This window comes from Diachasmimorpha longicaudata, chromosome 10, assembly GCF_034640455.1.
Source record: "Diachasmimorpha longicaudata isolate KC_UGA_2023 chromosome 10, iyDiaLong2, whole genome shotgun sequence".
Classification (NCBI taxonomy): Eukaryota; Metazoa; Arthropoda; class Insecta; order Hymenoptera; family Braconidae; genus Diachasmimorpha; species Diachasmimorpha longicaudata.
Genome location: NC_087234.1, coordinates 6877844 through 6904598, shown reverse-complemented (window position 1 = coordinate 6904598; position 26755 = coordinate 6877844). Strand labels below are relative to the sequence as shown.

The 26755-nt window shown below is 39.7% G+C and overlaps 1 protein-coding gene and 1 long non-coding RNA gene across 5 annotated transcripts in view; one reads left to right on the top strand and one right to left on the bottom strand.

Moving 5' to 3' along the window:
- Positions 1-9483: 9483 nt before the first annotated feature.
- On the bottom strand, positions 9484-11402 carry LOC135166923 (uncharacterized). The gene is made up of 3 exons (XR_010299772.1): positions 11017-11402; positions 9948-10217; positions 9484-9566 (listed from the first exon to the last, which is right to left on the bottom strand). It is a non-coding gene; the product is annotated as an uncharacterized LOC135166923 (long non-coding RNA).
- The window catches only part of Rhea (rhea), a 28060-nt gene continuing 12361 nt past the window's right edge, over positions 11057-26755 (top strand). For 3 of the 4 annotated variants that reach the window (XM_064129658.1, XM_064129661.1, XM_064129660.1), the window contains exons 1-3: positions 11057-11213; positions 17439-17552; positions 26432-26624. In XM_064129658.1, the coding sequence (XP_063985728.1) occupies positions 26486-26624 (139 nt within the window). In that variant the 5' untranslated portion in view covers positions 11057-11213; positions 17439-17552; positions 26432-26485. Of the gene's footprint in view, positions 11214-17438; positions 17553-20197; positions 20782-26431; positions 26625-26755 lie in introns of those variants that run through there. The other variant, XM_064129659.1, reaches the window with a different exon arrangement.

Sequence of the window (26755 nt, the reverse complement as noted above, 5' to 3'; positions counted from 1 at the left end):
GAGTGATCGTATAAATTAAGGCGAGTATTTTGTGCGATGGGGATGAGGGGTGGGCGAAAATTGAGATTTATGAGGGGGCATGGATGCGTAACGCTGTGCGAGTTTCAGCTCTCCACACTGTCTCATCCCCAATCAAGAATGAATTGAGTGGAATCACTTTTGGGCTAATGGGCCAATGCTAATTCGAATTGTGTCCCCAGTCCGAGTGAACATGAATCTCCACATGAAGATTTATCAATGTATGATCTGAAGTTATTCAATCTCAATTCACAATAAAAAAAATGAGCTCTAGCTCAGGTTAAAATATTTTATAAAATCAAACTGAATCACTTGAGGAAAATTAATCTCAAGAAACTTTATTTTCATGACGTTATTTGCGGAAAAAATAATTTCTTCCCTCGGGATCTAAAAAGTCTCATTTTTGTGGGGGGCGACGCATTAACGAAGTCCGCGGTATTTATTTATTATTATTTTTATTTTTAGATGAAGAGAATTTTTGTTAATTCTAGCGCTCGTCTGTAGATAATTTTACGGACCTCGAACGTAATTATTATCTAAAATTCAACGACTCTTTGAATGAAAAATTGCTGTAAAATAATATTCTTTCAAGCTGTATAACTTTTACATGAGGAAAGCGTCCGTTCCCTCGAATTTCACCCCTTCTCCCTCCTTCATTTACAATCGCAATAAATTTCCCTGAAACATCTACGCAATCTCCCATCTCCATGTCTATAACAATGAAATAAATTTCTCTCCGCTATTTTTTATCTCCACAATTTTTTCAACTACTTTCATTTGATATTTGGGAGAGGACCGGCCATCGCGGTTTCCCACCCACGCGAGAGGGTAATACAAAACCACCCCCTCTCGCTGAGGTGATAACCAATGGAGCGGTCGCATTCCCAAGCGCAGAATCAGCGAGGGAATTTCCGCTTATCAGACGGAGGATTGTCTACCCCCAATGCCATTGGTCGACTCAATCCTCCAATAGTCGTTCTCAATCTCATATTGATCACGACAATACCACTGCGGAAAAACATTTCAATGTTTTTTTCTTTTCATTGTACTATTGTTTTTTTAATTTTATTTGAAAGTTGTAAAGTCTTTTATTGCCATTGAGAGTGACGCCGTTCGGCGTTGCCTTCACTAGAATTATTTAAATAATTCTGAGGGCTTTATTTTCGAGAATACTTAACATTTTACATTCAATATTTATGTGCCTCTAAAAATTTGATGGTGGTAGAGCAAAAAAAAGGAAAAATACCGAAAATTCTCAATAAAATTTCGTTATTAAAACGTTTATAATAAACAAATGATACTGTAGTACCAAAAGGGCTTCCAGGGGACTGTGAACATATTAAGGTATGAGATATTATTATTTTAGTTCGAGGGTTCAAGTAACGGGCGATTCAGAACTCTCAGAATGTTTAAAAAAAGTAAATAAACGGTTATCAATGGGTTCACCCTATCAACGACACTCTCAGCTATCAAAATACAAAAAAAAACCATTCAAAGGGATCCATTAAAAAGGTGAGTGAAAACAATTCTGAGAAATCAAAATATTTTTCATTCATCCCCTTTACCGTTTCCGTTATGAAAAGAAAGGGGAGTGATGAATGGAAACGTTAAAAGACACTTCAACAGAGGAATATTCCTCTGAAAAATCAGCAGCTTCACGAAACGCGAGTCCAAATTTTCTCTCAGTGATTTATCATTCCGATCACATTTATCAATTCCCTTTTCCTCTCTCGCGCGTCCTAAAACCGCAAATTTATTCACTAGAATATGAAATTCATCTCGAGAGCGGGAGGACAGAGAGCACTCGAGGAACCAAAAGCCAATACGAATCTTGTCGTAAATAGATAGGAATAAATTTGAATTCGCGATGCTCGGGCGTGTCCAATGGTCGATGGTGGATGGGTGTAAGGATTAATGTATAACTTCACCCCTTGGTGCAGCGAATGTCATATGTAACGGTCGACAGGATCAATGGTGTGATTCTAAATCAAGACTATTTTTTTGTTTCCTCATCCGATTTTATCGACTGGAATCAATTTTGACGCACGTTGCTTAGAAAATTCCACCTGAATTCTAATACGGCACTAGATTTTCTCCTGAATTTTCCCCTTAGAACTTTCACTTTTCCCTTCACACGGAGAGAAAGAAATTTCAGGTAAAAAATGGACCTCGAGGAGGCGGAACGAGGGTCACGAGGGAGGGGAGAAATAGTTTTATCTAATTTTTCCAGCAAAACTGGCCCTAAAAAGCGGTTGATTGGCATTTCGTCCCATGTTCCGCCCTCTAGAGGTCTAATTTTTATGGAAAATTTCTTTCCGTAAGTAATTCTCCGAAATTTTTCTCTCCGAGCGTGTACCCAACAATAAAATCTGTCTTGTAATCTTCCGAACAACAAATTTATCTCTCACTAATGCGAATCTATCGGCACAATCGAATATTCCACGGGTATATGAGGGGGTGGGAATGGATTTTGATTTAAGGCCCGAGGGGGACAGTAATAGCACAAGCGATTTCCTCGATCCGATCGAGCGGGTGCCCCTGAACTGATTGATTAAATCGAAATTCCCCCTCCCTGTATTTCTCCGAGTGCACAAAAAGCTCCGGGTATATTTCAACAACTGTAACTATCTCTCCTGGTGGTCACGTGTCAGGAAGATACCATACAAAGTGGTGATTTCTATTTTTTGGTGAATTTTATTGAATCGCCGATGCTCTCAGCTAATGTCCTTTCGTTATTCCCGACGTGCATTTCCCTATTTCTATTATTATATTAACATCCATATTACCCTACCGTAAATGTTGATGATTCATCTCAACTCAAGGCGCGCGAAACTGCCCCCTGATAAAAATAGAAATGACTGAGCCAATAGAGTAAACCTCACCCCATTCGAAAATTTAAGTTGTTACCTGAAATAAAAATTATCTATAATCACTATACATTAATTTTTATGTAATTTCAAGCTAGAAAGGAGGAAGCCCTGAGTCATGTCTACAGTGTCACATGACGATAGGGTGATTTTCATAAAAAAATTATCTCGGTGTAAAATTAATTGCCAATGTCCCGGGGGATAATAAAAACTCTTGAACAATCAAAGCAACAGAGCCCCTGGGGTTAATGAAATCAGCTCCACCTAAATGTACCCCGATCCATTAAAATTACAATGTCAATTGCGTGCACGCGTCAAGTGAGACAATAATTATCAGGTCCACACGCCGAGGAACAACCAAAAAGGGGTTGACAACAGGGTGTCGAGATATTTACTCATCCCCCCGGGGATCATTCCACCGCTCATCAATACCCCGGCCCTACATCCACGAAAATAATCATAATAAAGTAATTCGGATGTTAAAATCGGTGATTTGGCTATCAGGGACATGGAAATGCAAATTTTGGAGGGAAATAAAATTTTCTGAAAATCATCCCTGTCCTGAATTTATGGTTTTTGAATCAATGAGCAGTTGAGCGTTAGTTTTATGTGTCTACAGCGGAGAGTGCAGTCATGCCTTTTAGTAATTTAATATCCACTGGGTCTAGCCCGGGCGATGGGCTGTTATACATCCGATTTTCCCCCCTCTTGACTCCCCCGTATTCATTACCCCGATGTGTTAACAGTTGGTACAGCTATTTACGAATTGTAAGTTGGATTTGTGAGTGCGGTGCGGGGAGGGATGATCAGCCTAGCAAGACTAATGCACCACACGACCAAATGTTCCAAGTAGATTTAAATGCCGGGGATGTTAAGTAAGGGTTGGGTTATATATTCGGAGATCGTTAACACCCTTGGGCTTTGACTTTAATGTCGGTCGAGGTGTCTAAATGAATTATTTTGCATTTTTCGCGACGCGAGGGCGCACCGAGACATAAATTCTTTAAAAATTATGTGTCTGTTCCATAATCTGTCAGTCAAAAGTATTCGGTAAAAGTTACGGAACATTTACCGACTTACTCAGGGGACTTTCAGGAAAACGTTTAAATCGTTCCAGAAAAATTATGGAACGTTCCGTTTTACCGAATTTTTACTGAATAATATTTCGAGTGGTAAATTACGGAGTAGACACGTCATTTTCTTAGACTTTTTTTTCTTTAAAATTATTTAAAGACATTTATTTACGCTATCGGTAGGTTGGAAAATAGTTAAAAATGTATCGTGATTCAGAGAGAAGTTGGAGATAAAAGGTCTCCAAATGGAGGCTCACCGAAAAATTAAGCGACCACTCACCAGGCGATTCATTCTTGTCTAACAATACCACTAGGGTGGATTTGGCTTTTCGCCCTGTTTTATCGCCTCTTCGGTCACTAGATAAATCCCTCGGCCACTTTTCCAGGGACAATCGCAACAGCTTCCCCTACGGAGTATTTGCCATTGGGATGGACAAACATTTGACAAATGGTAACGGACTCTCTCCACAATTTCATACCTTTTCACTTTCCGAGTTCACAGAAAATCTTCGCTCCGAGTGAAGACAACTGGGGAATTGTTCCTGTGGTCATATACTATAGTAATTTTAGTTCATAAATTAGCAAAGTCCATCGAAAGTTAAGAACAAATATCATCCCTACGGATTGTTATTTCGCCTCAGTGAAAAATGGATTGAGTCGCCTGACGCAGCGATAAACGAACAAATGGAGAACAAAAATGAAGACTGTCACGTCAAGGTCGGCTAACCGCCGACAAAGGCCCGTCGTCGCCCCTGTTTGATAAAAAATTCTCTCCTCCAGGGGGCATAGATCAACCGTGTTTTTAACCCAACGAGAGGGGTTGGTGTTCCTCGCGTAACTTTAATCCAGACGAGAATTTAATTTTAATTAATCGCCCCAGCATCACTGGCCCCTTCCTCTTCATACTGAACCTGCTTTATGACACGAGTTTCAAGCCAGTAAAGTCATCATCATCATTCGTCAGGATCCCCAGGTGTCACCCCATTTTAAAAAATTTACTTCCCCCAAATTCACCCGGACAACCGAAATTAATATGCGATGGAATTGTTGAGGGATGAAATGCACCGTATCGTGAGACGATAATCTTGATAATCTCCAATAACTCCACTACTCCAGCAGTTCCGCATCCCCAAACTTGTCCCGAAGGACAGCTCCTCTCATCCCCCCATCGAGTGTTGAAAATCCGCAGGCGCCCCATTCCCCGGTCGTTTCTTCTTCTTCTCGAACTTCCTGCATCCGCTTCCGCAACCGATTTTTATGCGTCGTCGTTATTTCACCAGTCCCCTCCGCAAATATTCAATGCTCCTCATGCCCCGGGAAAATAGCTGGATGATACAACGAAAATCTGAAAAATCAGTGATGCGAGAACCCGAGGAGACAACGAGGGGTCCTGAGAGAGCTCTGAAACTTGTATTATCTGGAAACCAGAGGAATCACTGTTAGTCATTTGTCAGGAGGGGAAGATACATTTTTTTTTCATCTCGAGCTTTCTCCTACTGTCATCCCTGTGCACTCTCTTATTTTCCTCTTCGTCAGCCCGGAAACGTGTCATTTGTATTGGCCACGTGGCCAATGCAAAAAAGTTTTGTTTTTATTCTCCTGAAGAAGAAAAAAAAAATTCTCGCTCTGACGACCATCCGCCATTTTATTGCCACCCCCTTCCACCCTCTCCTGTCGTTACCCCCCGGATGTCTGGAGAGTAAACAAATTATCAGGGCGTGATATAAGCAAAAATTTGGGATACAGTGGCTGAAAAAATATTTACTCTGGAAGATTATTTTGTTACTTCGATTTTTACGTTTTGTCGGTGAAGTGGGAGTGAGGAGGGTGAGGGGAGGAAAGGGGGTGGGAGGCTTAGGTGATGTATTCATACGTCGCTTCGTGATGGAGATTTTTTTTTTGAAGTCCCTCTCCTACCGCCACCTCGACGGGGGGTTGCAGACATAATCGTAAACTATATGAGGTAGAAACATCTGAATATGAATAATGCACGGGAGTTAGTGTCGTGAAATGGCTCAGGATAGGGGGCTAATATCGGTGACAGGGATGGCTTTATGTTTGTCTGTTTTTCCAGTGGGTTTGCAAGGGGGAGGGATTTTATCGATGTTGTTGGAGTGATTCAGTGGTGTGATTCATATACGTTTTTGTAAGAATTTGTAATTAGGATTAAATATCGAAGGGAATTCGCCACTGGACAAGAAGGGCACCGTAGGGGGATGATACTGAAGATTGTTGGACTAAACGTAAATTTGTCATTTCGTCAATTTTTTCCTTTGATATTTTTTTTAAATTCATTCGCTCGAAAGAGCTGTATTGTCCCTCCCCTCATAACTATGATTTACTCTCCGTAATTCAATTTTTCCGATAGACCAAGCGCTCCTCCCCTCGAAGAACTTCATAGACTCCTCCATGATACAACATCCCCGAGTCATACCCGCGAAAGCTCTCACAGAAATGAATTTATTCCCTCGTACAACCAGTGACGTAATCGTCTGTCCATAAATCATCCCCCGAAAAAAAACAAAAGGAAAATCCTCACCCGTCATTCCACCGAGACATTCAACTAAGACATCTTATTCGGACCGTTCACTCCTGTCTTTTGACAGTCGGAAGAAAGAGCTTTTCTACACAGATAATTCAACATCACAATTTTCTCACGAAGTTATTTAATAAATTTTTATTCTTCCATCCGCGGAAATGAAAAATCCCGTGAAAATTACGGCGGATATGATCTGGTATTTTACCACCTCCTTGATATATTTCTTAAAAGGGCCGAAACACCCCTTTTTTGAGGGTTGATCAGCAAAATTGCGGCCTCAAAAATCGTGGCCCTGAATTTTTTTAATTGAATCATAAACGTTTCGTATTTTCTCCCCGAAAATAAAATCATTGTCACGCACTAGGGCCGTAACCTCGATATTTTTTCACCCCCCGGAAAGGGGTAAACGTGAAGCTGCTGTGTGACGTATAAAGAACAAAAGAGATGGGGGAAAAAATATTAAACCCCGGGAAATGTCGCAGTGTGGAACATTTGGGAAACTTCGCCCTTTATCAGTGGAGGAGATTGGTGCATGGGTCGGGGCTAGCCGGGGGGTGAGGGGGGGGGCGTTATAAGTTTGGCTCCAGACCCCCTGGCGCCGTCTCGACGCAACCCCCGACATTTTGGCAAAACATCGAGAGCTCCCGGACCGCGGAGCACAAACGTCTATTCCCCCCTTCCACCTCGGCCACACCCATTTTTTTTTTATTACTATCGATACTGTTGCAACCAAGTTATGGCAGAGGTTTCTGTGTAATTCCGGTACCTCGATAAAGTCCCTTGATGCGGGAAAGCTTCTGCATGACGTCGCGGATAGTCTGACCTGCGAGTGGAAATTTCACTGGTGCATTACGATTTTCGGGGCTTCAGTTTCAGTAGAGAAACTATAAATTTGACGGCGTGGTGCAACTGAAATTTATGAGCAGACTTGGATGGGAGAGAGGGGGGTGGTAAGTTGAATTTAGTTTGGACTCATCGGGGTGAAATGAAATTTATTGTTTCTGAAGGGACTTATTGCACACAATCGACCACTTTTCAGGTCAAATTTTGTTGGATAAATTAGACTTGGGGGGAGGGAGGACTAATTGTTGTGATAAAACTGATCTTTGTCCCTCGCTTCACCCCTTGAAGGCGTAATTTTTACCTAAAATTTCGTCATAACGTTTCAAATCGTAAAACTGTCGCGGTAATTTCGCTCCAACTTTTCTCTGGGTACCGTTTCTCCGAACAATCGAGATTATCTTGCCCCAATAAATAAATTATCCCAGTCATTGGCTCGGAGCAACTAAAGATAAAAATCAGCTCATTTCCAAAAGGGCAAATGGCAGAATGCCCTCCCCCCAATTCCATGAGTAACCCATACCCACCAATAAATACGCAACTCTGGATGACTGTTGTCTGTTCATTTCCCTCTTTTCAACGATTCCATTCTCTCCCCTGCCCCCAATTGCCCATTTTTCGTAACAACAAACCCCATCCCTCTTTTGTTCCAACCCTGAGCTACTCCTCTTTCCTGCCGATCTAACATCTCGACGAGTTACGCGAGAAAACTTTGTCCATTAATTTCTTCCGAGAAATTTTATCGCTACTGCTTTCATATCGCAATGAAGTAGGTTCTCGCTCCCTTCCCATATCTCTTTCGGATGAGACGACGACGTCGACGTCGACGACGCCTATCGTAAAACCGAATCGTCCGTCGAATGTTTCATGGGCTGTCTGTTTCAACCCCCCATCGATCCCCCACTGGTTCCGTTCTATTGTGATGAATTTCTGTTATGAGAGGAGTCCAATGGAGTTGATGGGCCATCCAGTTTTTCAAGTTTTTGGAGGTCGAAGGACCAGGAAAGTTCGAAAAACTTGCGGGGAAATGAGCATTCAAATCACCAGCGTTTCGCTCCCTTAATTGTCTGTCCAACACGGATTTTTCTACTGGCCAATTCTATCCTGCAAAAAACGAACCAAATTATTTATAATTTTAAGAATTTTCATAACAAACCAAAAATTTCCAATATCATCTGTTAATCCTAATTTTGTCGAAATATTTAGCTATTTATCTCTAATTATTTTATTGATTTATTTACACAGACCCATCACGAATAATAAATTAATCATTACCTTCATTAGGTATATTATAGATGTTTTGATATCAACTCGCTTGCAAATGATTTCCAATTTGTCAAGTGCACATAAAAAAAATTTAAATATCGCATGTCCATCAGGAAACAATTATTTGTCCGTCTCATAACGCGATTTAAAAATTTAAATTAACTTTCCGTTTCTACTTATCCCCGTTTTTACACCGCGCCCCATCTGGCGTCCTACGTTCGAAGCTTACCCCCTCAATCAATAAAACAGTTCGCGGCAAGTCTCCCCCGCCATCGCACGAAATTTTCAAACTCCCCCCACTCATTTCCCCGCGAATAAAAAAAAACGCAGCAGCAGATTAAATGCAATTCTGGCATTAATCCAATCTCCTAATATATGAACCATACTTCGTTGAATTTTGGCACTGGGTTACTGTCCCAGGGGTCTTAATGCTCCAACTGGAGACTCTGACGCATTTATAAATGGTTTAGTTATTATTTCTCAGTAAAAAAGATATTCACGTGGGTTCAGCACTGGGTGGCCCCTTTTCGCAAGACAAACTGACACACCCACGCCACTTATACTCTCATTATCGGCTAGGGTGGAAGGATTGGTTGAAAAACAGTTGTGTCGTTGCTATTTCGTCATGGAGAATAACAAGTGCAACATTGGGAGGCATTCAACCTCGACCGAGGCACCTACACTTGAAATTGACATGAATTTTTCGAGTTTGTTTTATCCGCTTTTTTTTGCAATCACTCGTCATTTTATTTTCATTCGTACATCCCCCACTTTTTGCCGCTGATGTTCTTGCGCGCTTCTTCGCTCGGTTCTGTTCCACTTCTGCCGTCGCTCGAGGAGAAGTTTAAATCAGCGGAATTTGAGGATGACGGAATTTGCAACGGGGGGACGGGCTATCGGATGGCGACGGCTACTGCAGTTTATTCGCTTGAAGTGCAGATAAGGGTCTTCAAGCACTGCAAACTAGACTCATTAAGTTGTTATTGATCTCCTTCATTAAAAAAAAAATTAATTCAATTGCAAATGTGACGCCTTGAAATATTTCTCTATTGACCACTTTGAGAGATTACGCGGGAAAAGGGTCGATTATTATTGAATAAAATTATTATTGATAGATCCCGTGTCGGGAACATTATTCCGCGATTGTATGGAATCATACTGGCGTTAGAGCACTTGGGGCGAACCTCCACCGAGGCTCTCCTGGCTGATAAAGTAAAATTGAAGATTTTTTTTTAGAATTACTTATCAAATACACTCGAGACAGTTCAAGAGGTTCAAAAGGGGTTGTTGACTCTCAGAGGCATCAAAAATACTTCGAGGAACTCCTCTGCAATGTCTGTTTACCTGAGATTTGTTTTCAACTTGAAGAGGCGAGTTCCGGAGATAAGATACGGGTCTCGAGATATCGTTGCATCATTGCAATCGTTACAGCTCTCTGTGTAAGTATCGAGGTAATGCTATCTGCTGGATTAAAGCGATCGGGGACCTCTCACACGAGCAGCGGATCGAGGTGGCTGGGCATGACCAAATTTGGTGCGTTTACGCTGGGGTCTGCTCTCACCAACACCAACTCTTTCCAAAAATTTTTGAGGCTTTCATTTCGGGTGTCCGACGCTTAAACAATATAAAAGATGTTCTAGAGAGTAGACGAGGCCATAAAAATACCGATTTTTCAATTGACAAATGGAATGCAAAATGGATCATCTCTTGTATCTTTCATAATTAAAGAAGAAAACTGGGGAATTGGAAATAAATTTAATCTAATTACGATTCATTTTTTATTTGGTTCTTTCAATTCTGGTTTTGGAAATTACTGAAGAGGTATTTTCAGAGGGGGATTGTTATTGCAATTCACTTAGGTGTGCAATTTTATTCTCTTTTTATCGTGCAAATTGGGGTCATTCTAGTGAATCCCCAAATCAAATCCATTATTCCCACGTGAGATTAACCTGGGGGAGTTGAAACCGATATTTTTAGAGGAAAGTCTGTTTGTTTGGATTGGCTATATTTGCATCCTCCCAGTGAAGTATCGTAAGTTGCATCCCCCAGGTCTTGCCACCCCCACTCCCCAATTTCCCCTTTCCCAAAACGCACTGAACAGTGTCCGAAATTCTGTAGAACCTGCAGAATTCGAAATTCCCGCGCCTCATTTCACTATTACACATCCCAAAAAAAACATTCGACAAAAAATATAAACATGAATATGTGTAAAGCTTTTTGAAAGACGAAAAGCATTTTATAATCAATTTTCAAACATCAGGAGTGAAGGAAAGACCCCAAAAGATTACAAATTCTAAATTTGCTTTTCTCTTTTAACTAAAAGACGAGTTAATATTTTTTATTAGCAATATTTTTCAGCAGAATGATTGCCAGAAACTGTCAAACAATGAAAATATAAATTTTTAGAACTTACGCCGGTTTCTCCCCTCTCAAGATTAGTATCTACGCTCCTGTCCGCTGAACCCACGGAACCTTGGAACTGGACCGTGTGTAATCGAGTCGTAAGTGTTGTGTGCGGACGTGAGGTTGGTGCGATCTGAAAAGTGACAAATTGGTTAAAAACAGTCATCAAGAAGAGAAACAAAAGTCAACCGAGGATGATCTAAAACGGTAAGTGTCCCAGAGTCTCCATAGTTGTGAAAAAAATCGAAAAATCCTCGTGAAAATGTCAAATATTATTGATTTTTCCGATGTACCCGGACAGATGGGCGTGCGCCGCATAGTCCTCGTCACTCTTTCAACTTCCATTTCTGTCGATGAAACAAGAATAAAAAATGTCTTTGCCATGTAAAAACAGACGTTTCCCCTAACCCCAAAAGTGGGGTAAAATTCGCAATTGTTTGACCGGTTTTTTGGACCATTTGGGGTTAACTAACCTCAAATATATTTTCGGGCTGGGGGTGGGCAGACAGATGAGGGTTGTACGAAAATAGAAGTGATTCATGGAGAATTGACAGGTCAGACGCTACGTAATTATCATGTTCTGAGAATTTTAATTTAATCCTCAATACGCTCTGCTGATATTTCATTATCATTTATTGTTCTGGTCGGAGGAAATAAATTGTCAGGGCTTTTTTTCACACACGACATTCCAAAACAATAGGTCAGAAAATCAATAGGTGTGGATGGGGTTTTAATAGGGATGGCTGTTATTTTTTTTATTCTCATTGAATTTTTATTTGCCAGTTGTCCTGGGGTTTTCAGGGGCAATATAGACACCTTCTGCAGTTTACCACGAATCGTATTGCAGATTCAAGTATTTTTAATCATCAATTGAAGTTCTAAGAATGAATGCATTAGTTTTATTCCAAATCAATGATTTTTAAATTCTCTAGTTGTGCCACCAATCTGCCTTCAAAAACTTTCTAAATTTCTTTTAGACGTTAAAACCCATCCAAAAGCCCACGTAATAAAATTATGGCAAACATATTTATAACTACCATCTTCCTAGAATTTTAATCTAACCCTAAATCAGATCTAATATTTGATTTTACTTTTTTTTTGTCATGACAGGAAATAGAAGGGTAAAGGCTTTTTTCCACACGCGACATTCCAAAACAATAGCTGGAAAAATCAATAGGTGTGGATAGGACTTTAATAGAGATGATATTAATTTTTTAAAATGAGTTTTAATTTGATTTTGGGAGTTGATTATTGGGGGTGTTAGTGGGCGGAGACCTTCTTGGGTTTTTAGGAGAGTTTAGGATTTCTTGAGTGTATGGGAATGGTAGGGACTCGGGTAATCTAATTAGGCGAAGCACTCAGACCGTTGCGGAGATCATTGAGTTGGACATTTGGCGGGGGTTGAGGGGCTGGGAAGGTTTACAATGATTTTGGGATGGGGTTGAGGGATCCGGGGGGTGAATTTTTTATCGAGGGTTTAAGAGATAGTAATAACCGTCTACTTTAACAATTTTCTGGTGGAAGATTTTAATTTAAATGCTCGAATGATTAATTCAAATACTAGGAATCTCCAGCCACGTTTTCTCTCACACTTTAATTTTCAAGATGTTTGCAAAAATGTCCAGATGAAATTTTTCGTTCATCTCATTCCGACCCTTTATTACTGCATTGTTTGGAGCAGTTGAGTCACACGAAGAACTTTTTTTTTGTTTTTTTTGTGGAACGTGATGTAAGTATAAACATTCTGTGGCCTTTTGAATGAGTGTGGTTGGCTGTAGAGTCCATGATTAATGCTGATTCGAGGATTCATATTCAGCAAAGGTACTTCACCTACCGATATGAAATTCGATTACATTATTTTAGAGTTGTATACTCATTCCTTTGATTGGAACTAAAAGAACAGGTACGCCCCATTTATTCATCTTCCGCAATGTTTCATTCATTCCACCCTTTGGTGTTTTATTGTCCGTAGTGTTTGAAAAATGGAAAAAAATTTCTCCTCCAGCATGAAAAAAGAAACAATATCCAAAGAATATTCTCCCTGCCCCACATTTGAATTCTCTCATTCACGTTTGTTTCTATTTTTTATAGGAAGAATTTCTTTTCTATTTTACTGCTTCCATCCGTGAAATGCATTTTACATTCCTCGTCGAATAATAAAAATAATAAATTTGCAGAATATTAAAAACATGGCCTGCACTAATTAAAATCTTTATCAATCAATGAATTACGCTTCTCTTATCAATATTCTCCGACATTGAATAATGACAATTTTCCTGGAAGTTATCCCGGAAATACAAAATCAAAATAAACTCCAGAAGCGACTACTTTTTTTTTTCTGCGGATTGGTCTGTATCCACAAAACGGAAAGTGAAGTTCCGGTCGTTGGAACGTGTATAAATAGAAATAACAAGGACAGAAAAGTCTCGTAGTATTTTACAACTTCCATCTCTCTCACTGTTTTTTCATCATAAAACTGTGACTCCCATCCAAAATAGTGGCTGCTGGTGCTGTTCCTCAACGAACTTCGTATTTATGGTGTGGTGGGCGCATGCGTGTGTAACCCACACATGTGCCAAATGCCTAGAAAGCGAGATGACAACATAATCGACATTGAAAAAAATTTTTTTTCAATGAAAAACAGACTAGTTTTTTCTTCTCCATTCATTCGAGGTATTGGCGATGAATAATTGGTGAGGCAATGCTAGCTCGTGGTTTTAGTCATTTTGCATGAGTAACCCGTTGAAGGCTCTGCTTTTGTCGGATATAACTTGAGTAATCGCATATGGAAATGAGGAGAGGGAGATAAGGTCACTGGTGTCTTCGCGAGAAGCGGTTAAAATTGCCAAGTTGTTTCACGCAAATTCCACTTATTTAGCTCGTACGCAATAATATGCTCCCGCGGTCCCCAAGGGTCGATGAAATTTTATTATTATTTTTAATAATTTCGCTAATTAAAAATTCCTCTGGCAAGAAATTCCGGTCATTTATCTCTCCAAAACACATGATTAACATAATTATATATTTTTTCAGCGGAAAACCAGACGAATGTGTCCATCAATTTTATTGTTAGCACAATCATGATTAATTGGAACGTACAATTTTTACTTCACTTGAGTGAAATTTGAACGGCATTGAAAAAAAAAATTGGCCGTTAGGAAGTTTCATGCAAATATTGTGGTTTATGGTCTCCTGCTTGATGCAGAACTACGATGATTGGTGGCTGAGCACATCTGAAACCGAGGGGGTATACCTCATATCGTAACGGACCCCTCAGTTGTTACCGTCTCTCTCTCATCCACCTTTAAGCACCTACTAGGGTCCGAAAACCCCCGCGTGCCATTTCAAAGGGGGATGAAATTCAAAGCAATTTCGTGCAATCATCCAATTCCATCCGGCCACACTCACACATACTCGTGTATTCGAGTGTCCTTCTTCGCCGGCTATGTCACGTTTTCTATAACGTACGACATGAGTGTGATGGGGACAGGGGTACCTATACAGGTTCAACCCAGCTTCGTCTCCTTCACTTTTCGTGGGAGAGAGAGGAGACAAATGGCTTCGTTACTGTGTCGTTATCCTCGTGATATCTGGAAGGGATAAAACATAATTATGCACTTGGATGAGTGATTCTGAACGAGACAATTGTCCATGAGATAATGTCAGTTGTTGTGGATATATGCTGTTGACACTGGCCCAGTACTGGACATTTTTAATGGTTATAAATATCAAATGTATAAATTCAACGAACTTCGATGGATAAATTTTTGATTCTACAATTTACTTGATTCCACATGCGTCAAAAATAAAATTTCAATATGTATATTGCACCCCTAAAATTGCTCCCCAATTTCCACAAAAAGTTGATCGACCTTTATCAACAGAAAACGTCAATCCAACGCAGACATGAATTTCCTCTCATTTTTTTTTCGTTCTCTGAATACGCACTTATGATTCTCCCCTTCTGGCCACTTCCTCCCTGAGAAGGAAATACGCAAGATTATTTTTTTTTAATACTTTTGTTCATAGGCACGAGTCTCGTTTGATTTCCGATGAAGTAAGGAAGATAAGACGGTTCGGAGCAAATAGTAACTGTATCCGAGATCCATTAACCGAGGCCTTTCTTTCCTCCTTCACTTGGTGAGAGTACGATCATAGTACCATTGATTGAATCGTGCCCTTCTCTCACCCCTCAGTTGATATAAAAACAACTCCCAGCCAGTGTCAGCTGTCTGAGTGGCCTATTAAACAGGATTTGGGGCCAATCAGAGTGCTGGATTTGGATGGCCACGTGACACCAATGATTGTTTCCCTTTGATGATGTCTCTGCGGCGGGTGAATCAATTCTTACCCACAATTCTGACAGATATTTGCTAAGCGTAACATTGATCTACCACAGGGAAAGCCATTATGTTATATTCTTCTGATCTGATGAATTTCGATAGCTGACATGTAGCATCTCTAATTTTCCCATCAATCGATCAATTTTCCATCTCAGTTTCGCGAATAACTTGGTGATAATTGATCATTCTTCTTGTCTTGTACTCAAATGATTGATTGATGCTTGTAATGAAGATATTTCGAACAAAAATCTGATGAATTACCTCACGTTCTTGGGGTAAAAAAAGCCACCTGTTTCCGAACATCTTTGTCACCGATGCTCGGACAAAAAGGCTTTTAGTGATGATGATTATCCACCATCCTATTGTGGTCCATCGGCCCTGGCTTTACGTTTAATCCATACGAAAACCACCCTTGTTTGTCCAGTTTTGGGTTACAGCCTCCTCTAATGGATTATCTCTATATTCTATCATCGGTTTGCCGCTCGTTTTAACTATTTTTCCCTTCCCCAATAATCTAAGTTCTTGGGGGTACAGTGGGGTAACGTTGCGTGGATAAATATCTGGGGTTTCACGGTGTTTACTCAAGATATTAGGGAAACAAATTTTTGGAGAATGATAAAAGTAGGTTTTTTTGTCAGACGTGAGATTGGATAAATTACCAATGAACATTATTTGCTTTTGGGAAAATTTTGATTCTTTTTGTTACAGATTATTTTGGGGAATGACACGAAACAATTTTTATTCCACTCAGTCCTTTGAAATTGAATGAATCGATTTCGTGAAGACAATTTTCAAGTGCCTGAATCAAGCTTTTGGTATTTTTAAAGGGAAGGGAAGATTGTTAAACGTTTTCTACTGAAAATTCCTGGAGACATCTCATGATCTTGAATAATTGACGCAGACAGTCGGTTCAAGACGTTTAATCCAAAATGAGAACTAGATCGCCAGTCCAAATAACTCAATTTTGACAATTGAAACCCCAATATCAACATTATACCCCGCCAGATGCTATAATCTCACGATAGTAAAGCGGAGAAAGGGGAGGGACGAGTTAGGGGGATGGTGAGACGGGGTAGGGGAAGTCATTTGATTGAACTGCATTCAACGGGATTTATGACCGATATAAATGATCGTCGAAGTGAAGTACGTGTCTAACGAGCCCATTACAAGATTACGCAATACTAGGTGAAATACTCCTTATTAGTTATCCCGATAATATTTTTTATCGTTGAAATAGCTTCCATGATATTGTCATCGTTAAATTCAACAAAAGGGAGTATCGATGGAAAATATTAAATTGAAATTCCAGGGCTCTGCGTGGGTAAATTGTCGTTGTGAGATTCAAGAGTCTGAAAAATATTCAAATGTTGAAAAAAACCTCGATCAATATTTTTATAATGCGGTTGTGAAATCCCACATCGATTGAAGCTTCTACTTCCTCTTTAATGAGGACGATATTCTAGTCACTGGACTATAGAGAACATTTATATTGGCACCGTAAAAACCCCGAGGAAATTTCCCATTCATAAACAATTATTTTATTTTGGAAAAGTCATCTTTCCATAGCAACAGGGAATGAAAAATTTTCCAAATATTTTCTATCACTCCTTCGACAATTAAACCCTCCAATTAAGGACTTGAATTTCCCATTTTTTAATCAATTTTTCTGGATGTGGTACCTGATTCCTCGTAGTTTCATATTCTTCAGAGGGAAAACGTGAAGTTGTGAGGGTTATGGGAGGAATTACAGGTACATGTATCCCAGCATCGCTGGAGCGTCTAGTTCAAGAGGGGATGATGGTTGAGGGCTAGAGGGATGGTGGGCAAGAGGATCAGAGGCGCCAGAGCGTCGCGGCGCCACCCCCGGCGTCCGCCACATTGCCGCCATACTCATCCTTACTTTTGCGACTTTTTCATCTCCCCTCATCCCCTCTCCATCATTTTCCTCGTCCTCTTCAGCTTCACCATATCTTCCTGGGGAAGTCTGTCCTCATTTTCGTACCCCCACCTCAAAATACCTTAGTAGATTTTTTTTTCCCCTGGGCTTTGTGAGTTATTCTTTTTAACAGTCACTCTTTTTTTATTTCAGACACGACATATTGAATGATCGACAACAACGAGACGATAAGAATTATTCCTGACGCTGTGTTCACCGAGAGTTAATAGACGAAAATTATTCTACTGAGGGTTTATTATTTCCAAGGTGAGTGATTACGTCAGAATTTTATTGAAAATATATTGTAATTAATTTGACCAGGGAATTAGGGACTGGATAATGCCAATTGACCACTATCTACGAAGTGATAAATAAGAAAACATAAAAAACGTAGATGACAAAAGTAAAATCGAGTGACTCATCCTTGAAATGTGAAAATCCCAACCCCTTAGTGGTCTCCAAAGCACGAGCCTGTCGTAAAATCTACGTCGTTCTATCCCCTTTTAGCCATCTACCTCTGGTTTTCCCAAGTGCCGCATCCTTAACTCGCTGCAACGAAAGTACTATAGCACCCAATATGGGAATAGTTCCTCGTCGTGGATGCCACTAAACATAACACTTAATTGCGACAAATATGGACCGTAAAATTTGAATAGGCATGTGATGATGAAGAACACCCTCGGGTGGGAGGGCAGGGAAGGGGGTGAGCGTTGGTTGTCGAAAAAGGGAAAGGTCTATGGGTGAGGGAGGCTCGGGTTAGGGTTCAGGAATTTCGTGGAATGAATTATTTGAATTTTTCAGTTTTTGAAAATAAAAAATTCTCAGGTAAAATTATAAAATTTTTCTGATGAATTTAACCTTCATTGGTTCATGCAGAAGGATTTAATTAAATTGGGAAAATGCTCGGGATTCATCGGAGACGATTTTCCCTCAATCGGAAAAAGGAGTGAATAAAAGAAATAAACTGACCACTCCGATTCAACTCCAAACTCTTCCTGCTCGTCATCCATCCCACCCCTTCTATTCCAGGGTTGAACAGGTGACGCTCGTAAATCCGATACGTTCGATAAATCCGATAAGATCTCGTGTAATTTCACAAATGGCCACCAAAATCCAGGGAATCCAGGGGGTTGAATACCACAAGCGTTGAACCGTATCTTTTCTCCGGTGATAGAAAATTGTTATCACACTGACCAAAATCTTCATACCAGTTCTCCTCTTCATTTTATTTTAATCTCTAATGAGGATCTCACCCACCACATCTGTTCGTGTTTATGACATCAGTCGACTTAATCGGAAGATGAGATTTGAATGAACGAGAATGACAGAACAATTTGGTGAATCGAGACATCTTAATTGTGGGGTCAAAAGCCATTATTTTTACGTTATCGATGTAATCGTCGATTTGAAATTTTGAAAATTGAAAATATCCCTTTTGCCAGATGAAATTTTTGTCGTGTGACATCAGATTTTCATGTCTCTGTGGGACGTTCAACAAATCTCATCTCGACTCGGTTTTCCTGTTCGGTTGATCAGAATTTTCTAATTTCGGAGAGCGATCCTGGGCAATGGATTTCGATCAACGGTTATGTCATCAGGGGTGGGAGGTAGCGGCCAATCAGAAGGCTTGAGACAGGTTGGCGCCAGTTGACGATGTAACAAACAAACTTTCATGTGCCAAATTGTTATCAATGTCAATTCACATTTCTTATTTTTTTTCTCACATCTCTGGTCCCAACTTGAAACTAATTTCATGCTAAGAAGCTGGGGAAGATCAGAAGAAACAATGATCAAAGCTGATGACCCATTTTTTCTTACTCCCCGTCAAAGAAGAATTTGAAGCCCTGAAAAATTGGGAGAAGCTTTACATCCTGGACTGGAAAATATGAATTGGGGTTCCTGACATGATTATTTATTTAGGCTGATGAGAGTTGATTAAAAATTCACGGGCAAGATGTATTAACAGGGAAATTCACGTGTAGGATAAAAAAAAAAAGTTAATCCATCTAACTCAACCCTCGTGTAACCGTCCCCTGACTTCCGGGCTAAAAGCAGCAGTGCATAAATTTCCTGTACATCTCAATTCACCCCCAACAGTGACCATTCCCTTACACGTCGTGCCTCTGAGTGACATCTTGCATCTCCAGAATCTCTCCTCGCTGTCGCCTAGTGTTACGCCATCTCCTACGCTTTACTTCAATTTCTTTTTTGGGAGTTAGGTCTTTGGACAGTAACCACCTCCTGTGCTTTTGCATTATCACCAGCTCCACCCTTCTCAAGACCATTTTTTTTTTCACGGTTGGGGAGTAGATTTTTGGGAATCCAGCGGTGCGTTAAGAACGTACAACCCCTTGTTGAGGGTTAGTTCGATTATTCTTGGTTAAGGGTTTGTTGAATTATTGACGAATGAGAATCTTCCTGGTTCCTCATTGATACTTAACACCCTTGGAATGTATTTAATATTTTTTTTCAACCCCAATTCGAAATTTTCCTGTGTTACGACGATTAGAAAGCGTCACCCGCGAAAATTTGAAATCTTGAAATTTGAAAAATGAGGGCAGTTTACGTTTCTGATCGTTTCAAAGTGATTGTCTGCACAGCGGGGTGATGCATGACTCCACAGCAATTCCGCAGCAAGGGGTGGAGCAGGGGACGAGGGTTAGAGGGTAGGATAGCAGGGGGTCATCCCCTCTCGATGCCACTCTCATCCCTTCCCTCTCTCCCTTGATTTCTTTCTTGACAATCACAAAGGGGTGGCTTTTGGCATGGTGTGGTGGTGGTAAAATTTACCCTGCGCGCGCAAATAATGCGGAGACACCACCGGGTGCCTCGAGCGAGGCCACAGACACATCACTTCTTTGGCGACAGCCGTCGGGGTAACATCCTCGTTCCTCTCTACCCTATCGTTTATCCCCTCTTTTCACAAACTACGAACTTGTAACAATTTATTTTTTTCCTATTCTCAATTCACATTTTCCAAGTGCCTTCTAATCTTCATTATTTTCCATTACTCTTTTCATTCATTATTCCTTTGGTTTTGTCAGTTATTGTTGCTTTGGCTTTTTGAATTTTCGCGGTTTTTTTTTTAGTGCCTCGATTTCGCTTTCCGGTTGTCGTAACACTTGTGCCTTATTACTGCCGTCCAGGTTTGTGCCGGGAAATAATTGGTTTTTGAGATGAGTTTGGGGAAGGGATTTTTCAATTTCCCGGCAATCTTGCGCGGGAAAATTTCAATGTGATATTTTTTCCGTTTAGTTATGGTTTTCTATGGGTTTTACGTCGTTGTGTCACCTCAGTAGCCTTTTAATGTTAAATTACCCGTCCCCACCGATCTGTGCCTTTTTTTGTAAAGCCTTGAGAGATTTATTTTTCGATAGAGTTTTGAGTTTAATTCGGAAATCCGTCCCTTATTCTTGAAACAACCACGAAGAAGTTTCGAAAATTTAAAATATTTGTAATATTGAGTTGAACGTGACGTCATCATGGAGAAAATTGGGTAAGTCCAAAGACATTTCTTGGTAATTAGAATAAAAAAAATTCTCGGTTCTGAAGAGGGAGAATTTTTTTACTTTGGTTGAAAAATATGAAAGCAATATGTACTTTCTTCAATGTAAATTAATTTTTGGGTGGAGTGTATTTGTTTAGAAAACTGTATGTCGAGCGATTCCCTTCCTAAAAGGACTGAATTTTTTCAGTCGAAAAAACTGAAAACCATTGGAAACTCATGTTTACTGACCACACACAGCGATAGGAGTTTTTTCCGTTGCGCAACAGTCAGGGCTTTTTTTCCCGAAATTGACTTTTTACAGATGAAAAAATTCGTAAAAGAATTAATCTGTAAATAAAAGAAATTGTTGTCGAAGAAAAATCCTTTCTTCGGTTTTGAAAAAAAAAATGCGTTTAGAGGGTTTATGATCTCCTCTATCAAATAAATCAGTCTCGATTGTCCCTAACAAGGGTTCTTGTTTGGCCATCTCAATTTGGGGGTTTGAATTTACCATGGGGTCGGAGTAACCCGAAAAAAAGCGTTTGATGGTCGTAGAAAAAGGATAATTACGACATTCAAGTCAATTATAGGTAAGGGGGAGGGAAAAAAAAAATAAACTGACAAGTGGTGTTTATCGTATCGAAACGCTATATCGTAATTCCCGGGTGTGGATTTTGGGTGGCTGATGAGAAGGGAGTGGGAAGGGATTTTCAATGGGATGAACAACTAGGGGGATTCGCCAAATTTTCAACTACCCCCGGGGGTAAATAGTGTTATCGGGTTATGCTATCAATCTTGAATCCTTGAATGGAGTGGAGGCGGTAAAATAAGGGGTTAGTTGGGTGGAGATGTTCTGGGAAAATTTCGCCACTGGATTTCGGGATCATCCCCTAGTAAAATTCTGCGGATTTGGGGCGGCATAATTTTACGGGAAATCGGTTCTGGGGCTTAGCCCATTTTTTGGGGGCCATATTATGTTGACAAGATACATTACGTTATCTTTATCAATTTCATGACTTTTTTAAGTTGAGAGTTGCGAACTGTACTATTTTTCGTTTACTAGTAATCGAAAAAGTACTTTTCGACATTCACTCAACGTAAGAGTGACTAAAAAAATATTTTTCAGTATGTCAAGAACTACGAAACCTACAGAGACAATTTTCTTTCCAATTCATTGGAAAATTTCCTGGTACATCTCATGGGACCACTGTCGACCCTCCCCCCAACTTTCTCAAAAACTCAAAATGTCCAGACCTCAAAATCTTCTCACACACGATTATTTGTTTAAATTGGGGGGGGGACTTGGGTTGCGTTACTGTGCCACCTATGCGCAGAAGCGCTGAATCCACTGAACACCCTATCCCCTCTCCATTCCCCTCCTCCTCCACCCCTTGGGGGAGCGAGCAGCCCCGAAAATAAGGGGTGGTTCCCCAACGTTTCTCAGTTACAGTTTGGCTTCGGTCGCGACCAATAGCCATCTCATTCCACTCTCGTGTGAACCTTCACAATCGTCGGATCATTTCTCCCAATTTATTGAATTTATCCGGAATAAAAGAATTTAATAAATTTTATTCAACTAAATATATTGACTTCATTGAGTGATGAATTGTCTTCGATATTCCGTCATGACATACGGTACTACACTGGGGGAATTGTTGGGGGTTGACAATTTTTTTTTCAATGTCACTTGATGATGTGACATCATTGTTAAATGTTGAATTTTTTAAATTAATTATTACGTTTTCGGAGTTTTGAGTGACGAGTGAAATTGTCTGAGTTCTACTGATGTTGAAACTCGAGATTTTAATAGTTGTTGATAAAGCATAAATTATTCGGAATTATGAAAGTCGTGTTGGCAATTTTTAATTAATCGTTAATTATCCTGATAATGGAGGTGGATGTAAACTGCTGTGGTTTTGTTAATATCGCGGGTTATCTGTACACCAGGAGTCTGCATAGAAAACGAAGAAGAAAGGAGGAGGAGGAAAGAAACATGACGCGGTCCTGGGTATTTATTTTTTTACTATCAGATTATAACAATTAAGTTGGTAGTGAATTTCAAAGAAATTTTTAACAAACGGTGAATATATTCCAGATTATCGTACATATGTGGATGAGATTTAGAAGATATATTGACTCAACAGTTCTCGAGATATTCCAATTAAAATTTATTTTCATTCTTTGTGATGGTTTTTAAATAGTAAAAAAAAAATAACATTTATTAAATTAATATCACTCGTTGGGAGGAGAAGAATCCGAGGAATGTTAACTGTGCCATCGCTGACATCAATCCAATTATAATAATTATAATACAAATTAATTACTTTATATTGTGTCGGTTGCAGTATTTTATTAATTTTGTGAAGTTTTAATTTTCTGACGGACTTTTCCGCAACGTAAACGCGAACTCCTTGAAATGGATTTCATCTACTAGCGTTAGTTATTAACCAACGATTAAATTAATTAAAAACTGGTGAAAAGAGAAAGAATAATCTACTTCATTTCTCATAAAGATCACTACAACTACATGAATAAAATTATCACTCAATAAAACTTTCCGGGCACTCGATAAGCAAATTAAACATTCAATGGAGCCATGAGTTTGATCAGAATTCGTAAATAATTTTGTCGCTGTGGATCGAGTGAAAAATGTAGGGTAGTGGCCTCCCTCGTGTCACCCAAAATCAGTAGTGGCAGGAGGAGAGGGTGAGTTGGGGTGTAGCAAGTGACGATGGAGTGGCTGCCTGCCTCGGAACTTAAATGAGACTGTCTAAGTGACTTTTAGAACAATTCTATTACTTTCAATTGAAAAGTTTATTTAACATTGCAATTTTTTCTCAATCTGATTACCGTTCTCGGGTCCAGAAAAACAATTACCCGGCTTTCCCTTAATTCCGGCAATTTTTTATTTACTAAACTTTATTCAAGTGGAACTGGCTCCATAGGATCACCATAAATTATAATAATCTCTGATTATCAAATAATTTTGGAGAACATGCGCTAACGAGACGTCATTTATGATATGGAAAAAATCATAATTGTTTTGTTAATTATCTCGACATCCAGGGGACCTAGACAGATTGTTTTTTCACCCGATGTGGAATTCCCTAGAGCATGAGGTGGGGTAGTCATTAACTCTCGATCCTCAATTTTAAAACGACGACTTATGTTCGATTTTTACCAATAATTTCATTTTCTGGTTGAAAAAGCACGTTGACCCGGCACTAACTTTCAGATTAGTCGCATTCAGATCGATCATACGTAAGAGAGAGGAATAATAGGGTGTAGAGCGCGTACACAACGCACAAACTCATCCCCCTACCGGGTTATTCATTGAAGCGTGGATAATCTCGTCTTCCAGGGGGCTATATACAAGCCCTGAGGGGTCAGAGGGGGTCACAAATGACGGACTGAGGTGGAGAGGGGAGGAAGTTTGGCAAGCCTGAGAGCAATCAATGCCCTCGATTAATCGTTCTGGCGTCATTGGGCCATTCGAGAGAGTCAACGCCTCGGAAATTCGAAATTTATAGCGTTCAAAGGTTGCGGCAAATCGCGTCAACTCAATTTACGAATACAAAACAATTTTTTGCCCCCAAATAGAAGCTTTGTTGAGTCGTTGACTCTAGCTGACAATGAAAAAATTGTCCTTTAATTTATGTAAATTAAAAAAAAATTAAACAGACAAATTGATAATTAAAAACTCAACGACTAACTCAAGTTGAGTCAATGAAGAATAAAAACAAAAATTGTGGCTGTTTTATAATTATTATTAAACTAAATAATTCGTTGATTTATTTGTTGTAAACTTTTTTCCATTGAACTACCAAGTGCGAGTCAAACAATCATTTGAAGAGAATACAAGGTGATGAAGGAGACAACGAAATAAAACGAATTGTCGTAGTTGAAGGGATGAAGATGGGTGGGGAGGGAAGGGGAGGAGGGTGGTTTGGGACTGAGAGACGACGGAACTCGCCCAGTGATTTAATTTCCCACCAGAATACCGCATTACTCGTGTTATCACCCACCGCTTCGGCCATTCTTTCTCGGTTTTCACTCTTTCTCGAGACTTTTTTTTTCGCTTGAACCTTTCTTCTCACCCTGGGGACACTCCCCAAACCGTAAATTATCTTGTCACTTTATTTTTATTCTTCTTGTATTTGTTTCTTGTTTGGGATAATCAGGAGATGGAAATTTTTTTTTGATGGGTATCATTTATTTTATTTACGGAATTTCATGGATTTTTATATTGCGCAAAAGTCGGCTCCTTCAAATTTCATTCTAAATTATGTGGACCATCGATTAGGGTCAGTTGTAACCCCCGTCAAATTATAATTGAAAAATTCTTTATAGTCGGTTATTCAATTTTTTCCAATTTTTCGTTCAATCGTTCATCGGTTTTCTACTGAAACGGACAATTAGGTGTGAAGAGGAATCAATTGGGAAGGTGAGAAGTGAGATACAGTGAAAAAAAGGAACGATGGTGGGTTGAGAGGGTGGAGAGGGAGGGTGAAAATAGAGATCGGTTGTGCTTGAGTTTGACACAGTCAGAGCCCAGGGTTGCCAGGCAACTTCAGTAAGGGTGGAAGAGTAGTCTCCATTGGCGTGGATACTTGCAACGAATTTATGCCTCCCGATAGCCACTGTCAGAGCCATCCACTCACACCACCTCTCATCCCCAGTCTGTTTTGAGAGTCAACGACCGAAAGAATTCGACTGTAATTGGCCATTTCTATTTATTTTTTTTGTTTTTGAAAATCTCGACAATTCAGGGGTTACAATTCAAAGGTATCAAGTGGTTGGTGATTTTTTTTCAAGGGAGAAAGCACAATGGAAGTTCGTGACAGTCGGGGAAAGTAGGAGATAATTGTTCCTCCTTTCCCCTAAAAAAAATCCCAATTTTTCCCACATGTCTTCCCATTTCTCTCTAATTTCTAAATGGAAAAAAATCAATTCGGTTCTTGAAGAGAGTAATTTTGGAAAGTTAAGGTGGGGAAACAAAAATTTGTCTTGATTGACAAAATTGCAGATTAAAAATGTTAAATCTACTGATAAATCTTTACAAAACTGTAAAAGATAGTTAGATATCCTTAAATGTTAATTTTCCTAATTTCTTGGGTATTTTTTCTCCGTCCCAACGATAATGAAAGTGCCTCTATCCGGCTGACGGCACGTGCCTGGCATACAAATTGTTTATCTCGAATCGAAAAGACATCCTCACAACGAATAAAAAAGTAAGGGGAAAGGGATTGGCCTGGGTACGATGTAGTAAACGACTTAATTAGTAGGCGGAGAAGGAACAATTTATTTTTATTAGTTCATCAACCCCATCGGGTGTCTGTGAAACTCATGTCCCTGAAGCCCATTGACAGTTTTACCTATCTTCCTGGCTCTTTTTTTCCTCTACTTGATATAAATACCCGACCGCAAAAAATATGAAGAAGAGTAACTAACCCGTGGACAAATCCAATACGACAAAATGCCCCCCCACTGGTAGCTGAGCTGCAATGTTAGGATCGATATAGAGATAGTCATGAAGTCCCACTTGTGCACTTTCACTTTAATTTTTTAAAGACATTTTTTCTCGGCAAATTGATGAAGTGTATTTTTTCAAAGGAAGTTTCTGCTCTCTCATGAGATTTTTACATATTTTCTTTTACAGTCAAGTGACTCTGGTGGTTTTCGTACACGCAGACGATCGCCGTCAGCAATTGCAATGGCAACACTGTCACTTCGCATCTCCATACCGGAGAAAAATGCGACCAAAATGATGCAGTTCGATCCCAGCACATCGGTGTATGATGCCTGCAGAATTATTCGTGAGAAATTGCCAGAAGCAACGAATATGGGACAACGTGAGTAAAAATCCAGCATCAAATAATTTTATGACATTCTTTTCCTCTGCGTATGAGCAAAGATGTCATGGAAAAAAATTTACAATTCATATTCACTCATAAACATTAAAAAGTAACCTGTTTGTCCATTA